Below are 14,651 nucleotides of genomic sequence, written 5' to 3' on the forward strand. Positions count from 1 at the left end.
ATAATCAGAAATCAGACATCCTACAGTTCCAAAAATGGCTTGCATACTAGTTATTCTTTCTTAAATTATTCAAGGCATTATGGGAATTGCCAGAGGAGAACTACCGATAAAAAATTATATATAAAATTGGCTCAGAATGGTTATCATTACGCCAATGATAGTTTCTTATTCTTTGTATGGACACCAACCCTTTGTATTTTAAGGAAAAGTTAACCCTCCAAAAAAATATACTAACATTTTAAATACGAAAAGGACCTTGGAAATACAAACCTGAAAATTCACCATCAATAGCCAAGAAGTCTGCCTCTTCAATTGCTTTATAAACTTTTGGCAGATTATCCTTAAAATCTAGCAAAAATAAAAAAGCAATTTAAGAATGTGAGATTGTGTGTACATTTGCCCTTATTTCTTGCATTATAAAGTAAAAGTGTCATCTATCTTAAATTATAGAGATGATCCTCCATGTCAGCAATTAAGATCACTGCTTTAGTAAAAGATTTACACGTCATTGGTTAAGAATATAATTTTTATACCAAAGCTAACACTGCATGAAAAGTGCATTAAGTGAGCCTTAAAGACAAGAGAAGGGAAGGTGTGTGCCAACTCCTTAACACTGATGGAAGGTATTGGCTACAGAGATTTTCAGTGCATACATTCGCCGAGATCTGATGGGACCATAGAAAATTGTGTTGAGACAATTGGCAACTGTTTTGCATATTGCTCAGTGTATGGCAACCATTGCAGTTTTGTTTATAAACGCATGTATTTTGATCTGCCAAGTGTTACCAATATCATGGATACTAGCTTGTTCAGGAATAGGGAGGATTTGAAAATTTAATCTGCTGATGCACCATGTTTGCCAGTGCATGGGACACTGGCAGAGGGGGAGGAGAATTGGAGCCGCAGCTCCTCTTCACTTCCTACTTTGTGCAAACAGTATGGTCCCATGTACACCCTCCATTCTTTTAGCCGATGGACCAATTAGTCAGAGAGTGTACAAAACTGACCCATGTATGGCTGCCTCAAGGCCAATGTCAACATGAACATAATAATGGTCACCATCTTCTCAGGGAAAAGAAAACAGTTGTTGGTGGGAGATTAGCAAAAATCAAGTGAAGATTTTATAGTGCATATTTTTAACAGACTAAAGGGGGTGATTTAACTGTGCACTGACTATACTTTAGTTATCAGTCTCTAATCAGGCAAGGATTGTATTAAAAAAATATATATATATTTTTATGGTTTCTGAGGGTATCACTTTATTAGACATAGTAGAGCTGACCATACACGCACTGATAATACCGTACGAAACCTCGTTTCGTACAATATTCGGTGCGTGTATGGAGAGTCGGCCGATATCGGTCGACTCACCGATCGGCCAGGTTAAAAGATTTTGATCGGGCGCAATAGAAGGCGCCTGAGCAAAATCTGCCGTCAGGGCTGAATCGGAAGAAGGAGGTAGAAATCCTATTGTTTCTACCTCCTTATCTGCCGTTTCAGCCCTGAAGGTTAGTGGTGGATTTAACCATCTTTCGTACATGTGTGGCCACCTTAGGGTTGCAGGACACAATAGAGTCTCTATACAGCCTGCAACAAGAAGTCAGTTAAGAGTCATTTGTGTGTCTTTGCCCAAAAATGTTTACTGCCATACACCAAGTGAATCAGTACAGCACATTTCTTTCCTGAAAATTTAGTTTGACACCCTTCCCTAAATTGGCTAGTTTGCAGTGTTAGGGCTAAATTCCACGAGTACTTTTGTTGCATGGTGTCATATCGACAAAATGCAACAGACAAGTTGAAAGTATTAACATGGGTCAAAATATAATTGCACTGATACTTATGTGTTAACTATATGTAACTGTATGCCCTCACACACCACAAGCTGCCCCGGTTGGATGCGAAAGTGCCATGCTGCGTATGCATCTACACGATTAAGTTGGGTTCAGTAGTGAATTTTTTTTTTTTGCATTGAAATATATAACTAGTTGTAACAGATGGGGTTTCTAGTGCTATCTAATATCCACCTTCATCCCTTATACAGCTATCAATGAATAAGGAGTATTGTAATGAAGCAACTACCATTGCAGCGCAGGTTCCAGCTAGGATAAACAGAATGAAACCAATAATTGCATAATTGTAACTAGAAGGGTTGAATTAAACACGGAAATAAATTAAAAGTACGTAACAGAATGCCTTAGCAGAAACCCCCTTTGAGCAGTAATTTGAAAGGATGAATAAAAGAGAGCAGCAAACAGCAGTGTAAGGCTAAGCGTGTGTGTGTGTGCCGCGGGGTAGGGGGTTCATAGTGACACGAGGTTAAATGGGGGGCACACTCACTGCTCCTGGTCATTTCCATCTTTGCAAACCTTGCACCAGCGCTGCCAACAAAACTCAACCCGGCGGCCCTTTAACGCCTCCTCACGGTATCACTTCCGGTTCTTGGGATCTCGCACTGACACCAACCTCTTAGGTGTCCCCTGTTCCTTCCACAGTGAAACGCAAGGGGGAGGCGTGTCTAATAATGACAGCAAATCCGCTTATTTTAGCTTTCCTCGGTAGGCGGGATTCCTGGGTATTTGTGACGCTAGTAGCGCGTCGTTTTTGCAAAACATTCCGAGGAAAGGCATGGTTTCTTTCAAGGTTCGGGTTCTGCTGGTACTCATTACTCCCCGAAATAACTCAGCACTCTGTTAACGCCATTGTTTTATATGTATTCTGGAAAAATAAAAAAGGAAACACGTGAAATAAAGCATTTTACAAGCGTTGGTCGCGTTTAAATGAACTTTTATTATGTCCTAGTTTTAGCATCTTTTTAGTTGGTCTTCATTGTTATTTTTTTTCTAGCAGCCACATGCTAGCTTGTAACTTAAAATGATGATACCTAACGCCCCCCCCCCAATGTATTGCCTCGGGCACTGGAAGGGAGCTTGCCCTGCAGTTGGCCATTTTGGGGGACATGCATGTGTATTGTAAGTGAGTGTCCCAGCTAGCTAATGTGTGTATGTGTGTAATGTAGGATTGCAGGTTGTCACAGAGAAAGTTAATTTAAAGGTGAACTCAAACATGTATTTTGTTTTCTTAGAACATTTTAGAAATAATGCACACCATAGGAGATTTCACTAAAGTGGTACAGTAAGCACAAAGAAATTTACAGCAGATTCCTTTAGAATGTATTACACAATGGCAGGACGCCAATGAAAACAACATTTTGTTGAGGCTATCTTTAAGTGATATGTTAGGTATTGGAGCAATTGTCAAGTTTAATTCAATTTTTAAGCAGACACTTTTAAGCTATGAACTAAAATTCAACGTGAAAGAGGCTGTTAAGGCACAGAGACCAACTAATTCCTTTATATCATGATGATAATGATCCAGTCATGGATTATAATGCTTTTAAAAGAGAACATGGAATCAGTGTCAGACTGGGGTGCCAAGGGCCCAGCATTAAACCTTAGACATTTGGCCCACTCTCCCCTTCTCTGCTCACTCACTTTCTTTAGTCTTTTTTAGTTTTATTACTTCTTTAAACATACTATTATTTTTTTTTCCTCCATTTCTTCTGTTTCTTTTAATATAGAATTACTTAATGGCCATGGTTTAGGCATACAAGGCAGGTGAGCAGGAGGGCCCACCAGGAATTTTCCTGGTATCCTGGTGGGCCAGTCCAACACTGCATGGGATTAGTTGATATGTTGTCATAGCAACCCTATCTAAGCAAGCTGCATTTGCAAAAGATGTAACTCATACAGGCAGACTTCAGAAAGAGATGTTACAGCTTTGTAGTATGCTTTTAAATGACATGTTTGATAGCCATTACAAAATAAAGGTGTATGGTTTTATAAGGGTGGAGCTAGTTATTTGCAGCACAAAAGGTTGCATGAAAGGTTCCAGCAATTCTGTGGGCTAAGCACCATGAACCAAAAACCTGGCAACAAATACTAAGCTTGTCAGTCAAGTGATACAGCCCATGTGGCCAGAACTCATCTTTATTATAGGATATCTACAAAAATAAGGCATGTCAGTCACAGCATTATACTAACTATTGAGCACTTTGTTTAAACAGGGAGTATAGCCAATCATTATTCCTCCCCATGTGTAGGCAGGAGCCTTTCAAGAGAAGCTCACATGATGAAATCTACTGATGTGTGTTGTGATTGGCTGGAGAGCTAATGAGTTCTTCTTAATAGCTGAGTTTGTTTCTATAGAAACCTGAAGGGAAAAAGTGAGGCCTCCTGAAGTGTTATTTGTAAGTTTGAAACAGCATTTCATTTGTCTTTAAAGTCTTTTTTTTTTTGTAAGGAATTGATGAATCGTGGGTGTATGGAAATATGTTTTCTATGAAAATGTTATCACAACCGTGCTTTATTTAAAGGATACGGTTATATTTGTATAACTATAAACCATACAAGGAACATATAAGAAGTCTTAAATAAGCAGTATAGTTAACTTACCAAGCACATGTTGAAAAATTTAGTTGCTTAAATGCATAAAAAGCAACGTCAAGTGCAAATGCAAATCAAGGGCACAGTGTTTGGCTATGTAGGGATACCAGGTGCTGTAGATAAACACCTGAATAAGATAATCATAATCTACAAACTAAATCAATACGCAGTACATGTTAACTTTAGTAGTTTACAATAAGTTATAATGCCCAAGGCATTGTTCATGATTTACTTAGTGATTTACCTAGCTTCAGACTTTTGGTATCTTGTGTGGAAAGACATTGTAATGAAAAATTAAGGCATTAGGGGTTTATTAGATGTTAGTGTTTTGTATATAGTTTAATATGTCTGCAAACTTTCCAATTCTATATGTGACTGCTTGAACTTTGGTAGTGAATGTTTACTCAGTTTTTTGTTTTTTTTTCATTTTGTTACTAGTGTATGATTATCTTGAGGTAACATTAAATGTGGCTTAATGATTCTTTAGAAATTGTTACATATTAAACCATTCTATGAAGCAGATATTTTATTCAAGTGTTCTTTTGTAGGAGACATGGGTCTTTGCTTGTGTAGTGGAACCAAACATTTCACTGAAGAGGCAGAGAACAGATTTTGGGTAAGTCCTACTCTTTCTAAAATCTGCTGGTAGAAGTGTATGCTTATTATTTATATGAGTAATGCATAAACTGCATATATACTAAAGTCATTTACAACTGAAACTGTAAAAAAAAAATATTCTTACATAATTATCTCCCTTTTATGTCTAGTATTTTTGCTCTATATCACTTTGGATTTCATATATTTATTTGCACATTCACTTTCATGTTCTACTCTAAACAACTAAAGGCAGGCAGCATTGCAGCAAATGTCAACCAGCCTAACAATTGAAGGGTAAATATTCAGTTGAGGGGGCATTCATGTTGCATTAAATTTGATTTAAATGTTCTTTTACACCTGGAATTCACTAAAGGGTTTTTTAAACACATTTTTTTTTTCAGTTCATTTGTTTTCAGGTACTACACCCACCAAAGATCTTAACAAAAATAAATAATAAAAAGCAATGGAAGGGATTTTGATGTTTAACAACATTCTAATTCCAATAATATTTCTTAATAAAACTTGTGAATCTGATCAAATATGTATATCTTTTATCAATGCATAAAATTACATAAAAAGACACACATAATATCTGGAAAAAATAAAACTAGCAGGCCCTGCAAGTCTAGCTAGTTGCTGATATGTGTAAAAATTAACAGTATTATTAACAGTATTATAGTTTGCCTCCATTATACAAAGGCAGATATTGTCTGCTGATGCTGCAGGTTATTAATCAATGCATTGAGTTAATATTTGATTCTAGGCCTGCGTTTATCCACAGGCTGAGAATCCACCCTGTGTGACTTCAGACTAAAAATGTTATTGATGTGCCTGTACCGAGAGCCATTGTGTTGAGCCCGGTGCGGGCACACTCAGTGGAATTCAGTGGAAAATGCGAGCAGTTTTGCGCTTTTTCCACTTTCCAATTTTTTAAGCGTAGGGGTGGATTCTCAGCCTACATTTATCTGCAGGCTGAAAATCAGCACCAAGTGGCTTCAGCCTTAAGTTGGCCATACACACAACAATATCATGGTACAAAATGAGGCTTTGTACTATGTTCGGTGTGTGTATGGTGGATTGCCAAGGTGAACAATGTCGCAAATGCTGCGTTTAAGGCAGATAGGGGTAGAATTCCTATTGTTTCTACCTCCATATCTGACGATTCAGCCCTGAATGTCGGTGGAGGGTATGAACGATCTTTCTTGTGACCAATGGTTGCAGGAAAAATCGCAATTATGTGTATGTGTTGATTGCACACCATCCATTAAGGTAAGTGGAAAAAGTGGTGTACTTTAATTTTTTTTTTTTTTTATATTGCAACATTCATTTATCATTCCTAACAACATTCACCTTCCTAATAGAATGGCATTGCTGTTTCTAGAATGAAAATATACATTGTAATAAATATCATCACATGTTCATAGTTTTTGTTTATTAAATAAAGTATAAAACTAAAAAGGAGAACTAAAGTTCTACAAAGGGAAAAGGCAAGAAATGCTAGATATTCTATTTTGGAATGCTGTAACCAGCACAAGACTACTTGTTTTTTAAGTTAAGATCTGTGCTTCTGAAGATGCCCACAATATCTCCCCATTTTCTTTTACTATATTTGGATTTTTAGAAAGGTATTGTAAATGCTGTCCCATATTGTAACATTAAAGCTATACTGCCGAAACCTTGTAAACAACTGTACTTCAAAGGGAAACTCCTGTTTTCATTTCTTGAAGCTTAGGTTGTTTTAAAGGAAAAGTAACACTAGAATTTTTTAAGTAAAAAAGCTATTCTACCCTGCACCAAAAACTGCCCTATCCTGCAAAACACTTAGTATTTTAAATGCTTTAATAGAAAATACCTGCTAAAACTTGGCTTCCTGTCAATTGAACGACGGCGATACGGCGAAGGAAGGAGCAGCAATCACTATGTGACGATCGATTGATCGAGCCTAGCCTTCCTTCTGTATAAGGAGGAGTCAGGCTAGGCTCAATCAATCGATCGTCACATAGTGGATGCTGCTTCTTCCATCGCTGTAGTTCAATTGACAGGAAGCCAAGTTTTAGCAGGTATTTTCTATTAAAGCATTTAAAATACTAAGTGGTTTGCAGGATAGGGCAGTTATTGGTGCAGGGTAGAATAGCTTTTTTTACTTAAAAAATGTTAGTGTTACTTTTCCTTTTAACACACATTATTGTCATTAAATTTGACATTTCACCGTTTTTAGTAAATAAGTCCCAGTTTCTGCTTTGTGTACCATTGTTTGTTTTTCTATGAGGCTTCTTTGAGGTAAATGGGACCATGGACGCTGTATGCTTCATTATACTTGTTTTTGTAGAGCTATGATGTGAAATGTGATTATGTATGTAACAGCATGTCAAAAAAAGAATTCTAATATAAAGCACTGTTACTTTCCAACAGATACATGTCTAAAACATGTCTGGTCAGTATGTACACTTTTACTTTTTTGTATTCAAGGTGATAAATGTGAATGATGATGGAAAAAAGATATGCCCTGGAATTATGGAGCTTACAGAAACCTGTTTAATGTTTTATCCTAAAAAGGGGGGACTTGTAAGGTGGCCTTACATCAGCCTGGTGAAGTATGGCTATGATTCCAATTTGTTTTCCTTTGTCTGTGGCAGAAGATGTGCAACTGGAGAAGGTAATGCAATGAAATGAATAAACGTGATACAGAAGAGGGGGAACCATGATAGCAATATGCATGTTGTAGTGTAAATGTGCGTAGAGTAAGATAAAAGATAAAAATTCAGTGCAGAACACGGCACTGACTGGCACGAGAGCCCTTTACTTAATGCCTGACATACTATAGCAGTAAATACATGTTTCCCTAGTGACATGCATCTTCTGTCAATCTTGTTCTGAAGGATGCGCAAGCTAGTGGCATGTCAGGGGACATTTGACATGAAAAACGCAAAGGGTCGTATAAAAAGCTATATATTTTGTAATTGTTTTCTGAGTAAAACCATGTGAACTACAATTTTGGATGCATAACCCAATAAATAAAAACATATATTTAAAGGACATTTAAAGCCTACATTTGCCTACAATATATATCAGTTGGGTACGTCACCCCCACCCAAATGGCATCATTTGAACTGCGTATATCCCCTCCACTTGCTAGTACCATCACATTTTCCTAAAGTAAATAGCAGCTTTCACCCAGTGGCCATTTTTCCTCTGATACATAATCCGATACATTTAAATCTGCAAACGGCATATAAACACAGACCCTTATTCAGCATACATTTCATCAAGAATACAGGATTACACAGGCACAACTGTCTCTCATAAAAGTTCTACTATGTTTGAGCACTGTAGGTAAAGCTGAGCTCAGGAGCAAAAAACTGAAGCAGACAGCTAGAGCCGAGTTTCTATGGGAACCAGCAATGCCATCTCTTCACTGGCTGCTAGACTGGGGGGCGTGTTTAGTAATCTGAGCTTAGAACAACTGAGCATGCCCACAAGCCAACAGCCAAAGCAAATTCCAAAACACTTGGTGGGGATTCATTTGTACAGGGATGGGATCCCTTATCTGGAAACCTGTTATCCAGAAAGTTCCGAATTACAGAAAAGGCTGTCTCTCAGTCTCCATTATAAGCAAATAATTCTAATTTTTAAAAATTATTTCCTTTTATCTTTGTAATTATTAAACATTACCTTGTACTTGATTCTAACTAAGATGCAAAACAAGCCTATTGGGTTTATTTAATATTTAAATCTTAGCAGACTTAAGTTATGGAGATCCAAATTATGGCAAGATCCCTTATCCGGAAAACGCCAGGTCCCAAGTATTCTGGATAATAGGTCCCAATCCTGTAGTGTAAATCTGGTTTCATTAACTTGCCATTTGCTAAAACCCAAGTGTCTCAAGATAAAACTAAGTGAACAGTTTCTAGCAGTTCCACAGGGATTTGAGAGTGCGGATCCCTCTCCACAGTACCATGTGAGATCTTAAATATCCATTCTATGGGACCCAAGATCTTTGTCAAGGTTTTTCCCATGACGTTGCTAATTAAACATTGAGAGACAGACCAGGTATTTATGTATTAGGAAAAATAGGCAGTAATGATTTCATATTCTATCAATGGTTCAGCTGTTGGGCCCCATTATCTTTATAATATAGCTGCACTTACCAATGAATAGTGTGCTTTAAATTTTCTCCATGTGGCATCCATCTCATAGATGTTTAGAGATCTTGAAAACGCCCACTAAATTCACAGTGCAACAGTGGCAACTGACCAGACAGCAGGTTTTCTGTGGGATAAGCTCCACATTCTGTTACATCAGTGCTGTACAACTTCTGTGGTACCGAGGGCTGGAATTTTTCTGGCCTCCGTGGTGGAGGGCCGATAATGGTAGCTAGTTTTGACCACTCTCCTTTTTAAAACCACACCCACTTGAAACCACACCCATGTTATTGCATTACCATAGCCATATTAATGGTGGTAGTACAGCAAAAACCTGCCATCCTCTGCGTTCCCTACCCTGCCTGCGTGTGCCCTACCCTGCCTGCGTGTGCCATACTCTGCCTGTCCTATGCTGCCTGTGTGTATGGCACATTCAGGCAGAGTATGGCACACACAGGCAGCCTACAGTGATGCAATGCTGACACTGCTCCTACAGTCTGCATAATAACTATATATTAAAAAACTTTTTAATTGCAGTACCACCACAGTATATGTTCTTTTTATAGTGTGCAGGGTTTATTTGTGGGTTTCTACTGCTCCTACAGGTCTATGGGTCTGAGGTGTGAACAATGTGGGTGATTACAGCCTGAGCCTGAGGTGTGAACGCTGCAGGGGGTGAATAATGCAGGGATTAAAAGGTGTGGACAACACAGTGGATTACATTTTTAAACAATACAGGGGGTTTACAGCCTGAATCTGAGGTGTTAACCATGCAGGGGGGCCAGTACTGATACCATTTTAAAGCTTACACAAAGGTAAGCCATCAAAGCAGCCAGACAGGTGGGGGGCCGCCAGTTGGACAGCACTGTGTTACATAATACACTACAGCTAACTGGTGAATATTAGCTTGCCTCTGAGTAAGTTTCATCCTCTGCCACACACTTTACCAAAGGTACCAAAACAGATTATGACCTGACTGACACGCACCACTTCTCCTAATGCAGCTTGAACATATGCAATTAGACTGTGGGAAAGGTTCCATCTTCTAAGACAAATGCCAACCTAAATTTGTTAGTTCGGTAAATTAATAAACATTGCCTTAATACCTGCTATGGGGCACAGCACCACATTTTAAAGACCATGACTCTTAACTAGTTTATTTTTATCTCCCCCTAAAGGTTTTACTAACTTGTTTTTTAAGTAATTTCCATCTTTGATTTATTACAATGGTTAAAACTAAAACATGGAGGTTGGGTCTTAAAAGAGAAGGAAAGGCTAATAAAGAGTTAATCTCAAGCTGTAGGCATACCTTCAGTTCTCTCAATAGTGCCCTTAAGTCTCCCATATTTCTCCTGTTCAGATGATCAGAAGCCTTATAGGAAAAAAAAATGCTGAGCTCTGTAAAGAAAATTCCCATAATGCCACTCTCCTGCACTAAGACCAAGAACAGTGTACATGCTCAGTTAGTAAGACTATGAGGAAGCTTCCTGCTGAATGGCTCAGATCACACATTCCTAAGGGGGGGTGGAGGAGTTAGCATTCTTGAGGGAGTGGGGAGCAAGAGAGCTACACAGACACTAGCACAGGAAAATAGAGACAACAAATCCTGTTTCTTTTGACAGAGAACTCAGTGCAGCGTTTCTGTGAGTGCTTATGGCTGTATTTACATAGACCTTTCTGATAAAGATTACTTAGTTTTTACCTTTCCTTCTCCTTTAGAGCCATTTAGAATTCACTTGTCCTGCTATTATCTACTGGTAACACAGCATTATTGGTGATTTAATGTGTTTAGCTATACCTACAACTTTTTTTGTTTTTGTTTAGAACTTTGTTTATTTTTAGGTATATTTGGCTTCAGGTGCATGCGTGCTGAAGACTTATTTAACATGCTCCAGAATAACATGCAGAATAATAGAATAAGCATCATCTCTGATACAGACTCTGAATTTCATACATGTAAGCAGATGTTTTCTGAAAGAACCTCGTTATATATTTGTTTGCTTTTTGATATCTTACTTTTGTCTTCTTATACAGGTGCATATAATGTTCCATATCGATATGAGACTTATTCAGCAGTCTTTTCATCATCTCAGAGGCCTGAGCCATTTTTCGGAGACTTTGTGGGGTCATCAGTTACCCCCTCTTTGGATCAAGTGAGCAGTCAAATTATTTTCTTTTCTCATTAGTAACTCTTGTTGACACTTCACATGTCTTAACATTTATCTTCTAGTTTCATACATGTAGTTTCATAAATCTATTCTGTGTTTCCTCCTAGTCATACATGACATCAATGTATAAGGAAAAAAGAATGCAGCAGAGATGTTTATCAGTGGAAAGAAAAAACTCAGATGGTGGAATGAGCCAAACTTCCTCTAGGTATAGTAACACTGAAGCAGAGGAGTGGAATCATTATCAAAAATCATCTGTCTTGTTGAGAAACCAGTTTAAAAAGGATGATCTGGAAATACTTAACACAATTGGAGATTTCGGCTATGCCAACTGCGATACAGGTTATGACAGTGATGAGCGCAAAGAGAGATGCTGTGTAAAAAGAAGAGAGTATGAGAATATTATTGCTCTACCCAAGGAGTGTTTAAGATCAAGAAGCTTAATGCCGTCAGTGAGCAGCTCCGACTCTCATAATACAAACTCTGCTCTGATAAAATCATCTGAAGGTGGCTACGAGAGTCAGCCCTCATCACCATCAGTCTTTGAGGAAAAGTACAGTTTAGAACAGAACAACCCATTGATTTTAAATGAATGTAACCCATCAAGACAAACCCTGTTTAAGAGGTGCTCCTTTAGGCAGGAATCATTAACTCTTCATGACTACATCCCAACATATTTTAACTTTGATGTGAAGCAGATATCACAGAATGCTAAGAAACTTAATTACATACAGGTAGAGCTGGAAAGTGGCTGTGATTCTGAACATCCTCAGACTCCACAAAGCCCTGATATGGCTATACCATCAATAACTAGTCAGCAGTCTGAGCTCTATGCTGAACTGGACCTGGAGAAAACGGCTGCTTTGTCACGTATACAGAACCATAGACAACATGATGATGGCACTAGAAAAACGAGACATAATATTTTTTAGCGTGACCCTTCCTCCAATAGATTTAATGTATTTGTCTATATGTGATGATGAAGGCTCGACTGAATAAATTTCCACACAAGATTTGGTTTGCACATCAACAACTATGGGTACATAGCAAATCGGGCTATGTACCCATAAGCATATATGAGCTACCTCTGCTTAGCCTTTAGTCTGGTCTTAAGTGCTGTTCAGCATGCTGCAAGTGTCCACTGTGGAACTGGTCCATTTTATTGCTTCTTAACTTTTTTCTATATTCAAGTATTAAAAATAGGACTAATTTTTAGCTCTCCAGCAGCCCAGTCGAAGGCAATAAAATATTCCTGAAAGTGAGCCAGTGCTAAGCTATTTCATAACTATTTTTGAACAAGCTTATTAGATTCATAACATTTGCCTTTTTCCATAAAGTAATTGAAGTGCCACACTGACCCTGCACATTAAGGTGCTGTAATATAATTTGGGTTATATATTAACAAAGGAACAAAGTCTAAAATGGTTCAATGCCCCATAGCAACTAACTTATTTTACCATTGCCCTACTATAAGACTATTTAAAAAAAACAAAACATTGGGATTGGTATATGGGTTTACTGGACTGGGGCAAACTTCAAAATATAAACATGTACTGTGGAAAAAGTCTGAAGTTTGAGAAAAACTTTTTTTTTTTTGTTTTTTTTCTTCCAAAGTTTTATACATTTACACTTAATTTCTTGTTAACAAACAAATATGATTTTATATTTTGGGGTGGATGTTCAGCTGCATTTAGCAGTTTCTAAGAAGAACCCAAGACCTCAAGGATCTGGGGTGGGGCAAAGGTTTAGTGTAAACATAATTGTTTTGTGCATTGTTTATAGTGGATGCTTAAACTAAATTTTGTTTTACTGACAAGGAGCACTTCTGATGCCTAAGTGGGAATATTACAGAAGCAATAAAGCATCTTTAGATGTCTAGATACAATTATGTCGCTCGCAAACAACTTACTATCCAAAAATGCTGTTGTAATATATTTTTGGAACTGGTATTGTTAATTGTATTAGTCACAGCATTATTTATTCTGTATTGCACAGTATGAATGCCAGCCAGCGGACTATATACTAATTCTGTTCTCACATCTGGTGCATTAAAGCTCTTACATTTTGGTAACTGTTAGTGGATGTTGTTATATATGTTAGTATTTTTATTTAGTAGATTTCCCATATTGTCACACGTACGGGCCCATAACTGTTATGTGTGGGTTTGTAAAATGTCCCAGTATATACAATATATCGTATAGCAAATAAGATGGTTGTACACAATGATTATTTCTGCTATATGAACAGGGTTGCAGAAATTAACTATATTCAGACAATTTAATACTATGAGATGAAACTTCTACCAAATGTTTATTTTTGCCATAGTTTCTTTTAAGTATATGTGCAATTCAAAGACCAAATTGGTATAAATTGGTTATATATCTATTTATAAGGCACCAAGGTATTCTACAACCTTACAATAGAAGGGTGTGTTTGTTAAAAATATAAAATATAAATAACGTGAGGTTGCCAGTTTGTTAGGCATCCCAAATTCAGGCAGATTCTCAACCCATTATACAGAAAGTTCCAAATTACCGAAAGGCTATCTCCCATGTACTCCATTTTAATCAAATAATTCACATTTTTAAAGATGGTTCCTTTTTCTCTGTAATAGTGACTGAACACCTGTCTCTCTCTTTTTTCACCAAGTTTAATGAAGTGTAGAACAAATTACCCGAGACTTATAAATGAAGCAGACACAATTTCTAAAAATAGTGGGATTCCCAAATTTTGGAAGTGTAGGTCACAAAAAAAGTCTTGGTATTGTTATATTTTAGGCAGTCATTTCTGTTTTTGTTTTGTACTTTATTTGCACATCATACATATGTTCAGTGAGTATATACATTCTTCATTCTTTTCATTGTGATTTTGGAAATTCATATACAACACAATAGCAATTAAACTTTTATACAGATATGCAAAAGTGGCTTAGGCCCAGGATATTTCTTTTTTCTCTAATGTTTAACTAAACCATTCCCTAGATATGGAAGAGTTCTACAGCCATTCTAACCTATTGAGGTTTTTTTTTTTAACTTTCTGTTGAAGCAAATGTTCATGAGGGATGTTATTTGTACCGTAGTAAGCACAGACAATTTTATCAATCTCTGATCTCTTCTTATTTTCATCTTCACTGTAATTGCTTTGAACAGAAGCAGGGACCCACCAATGGGGTCTCTGCCCAGGGCCCACTGGTACATTAAAGTAGTCCTGTTTGAAATTCTCTTTAAGGGTATCGGAAGATAGTTGGTTTTTTTCCCCTTTTTTAGGTTGCAGACATGAATAAGAAAGATTTACCTAAAAAT

General features: G+C 37.3%; 2 protein-coding genes across 11 annotated transcripts in view; one reads left to right on the forward strand and one right to left on the reverse strand.

Annotated features, from left to right (window-relative positions):
* parn (poly(A)-specific ribonuclease) overlaps positions 1-2,502 on the reverse strand; it is an 83,399-nt gene extending 80,897 nt beyond the window's left edge. Inside the window, exons 1-2 of one of the 2 annotated variants that reach the window (XM_012970508.3) lie at positions 2,338-2,502; positions 271-348 (exon numbers count right to left, since the gene is read on the reverse strand). In XM_012970508.3, the coding sequence (XP_012825962.2) occupies positions 271-348; positions 2,338-2,356 (97 nt within the window). In that variant the 5' untranslated portion in view covers positions 2,357-2,502. 2 annotated transcript variants of the gene reach the window in all.
* Positions 2,503-4,131: 1,629 nt separating this feature from the next.
* Positions 4,132-13,557, forward strand: LOC549936 (fibroblast growth factor receptor substrate 2). Of its 9 annotated transcripts, none has more exons than XM_031892680.1 (6): positions 4,132-4,246; positions 4,991-5,058; positions 7,509-7,695; positions 11,006-11,137; positions 11,216-11,334; positions 11,457-13,421. In XM_031892680.1, exons 2-6 carry the CDS (start codon positions 4,996-4,998, stop codon positions 12,279-12,281), a joined length of 1,326 nt encoding a protein of 441 aa, XP_031748540.1. In that variant the 5' UTR covers positions 4,132-4,246; positions 4,991-4,995; the 3' UTR covers positions 12,282-13,421.
* Positions 13,558-14,651: the final 1,094 nt, after the last annotated feature.

This window comes from Xenopus tropicalis, chromosome 9 (genome assembly GCF_000004195.4).
Source record: "Xenopus tropicalis strain Nigerian chromosome 9, UCB_Xtro_10.0, whole genome shotgun sequence".
Lineage (NCBI taxonomy): Eukaryota > Metazoa > Chordata > Amphibia > Anura > Pipidae > Xenopus > Xenopus tropicalis.

Excerpts from the sequence above, each read along its gene's own strand:
- LOC549936 (XM_031892678.1), top strand. The coding sequence starts at position 4,483 with ATGCATAAAAAGCAACGTCAAGTGCAAATGCAAATCAAGGGCACAGTG. Across the intron at positions 4,553-4,990 it reads TGGCTATGTAGGGATACCAG|GAGACATGGGTCTTTGCTTG; the intron begins GTGCTGTAGATA and ends GTTCTTTTGTAG. Across the intron at positions 11,335-11,456 it reads TTACCCCCTCTTTGGATCAA|TCATACATGACATCAATGTA; the intron begins GTGAGCAGTCAA and ends GTTTCCTCCTAG.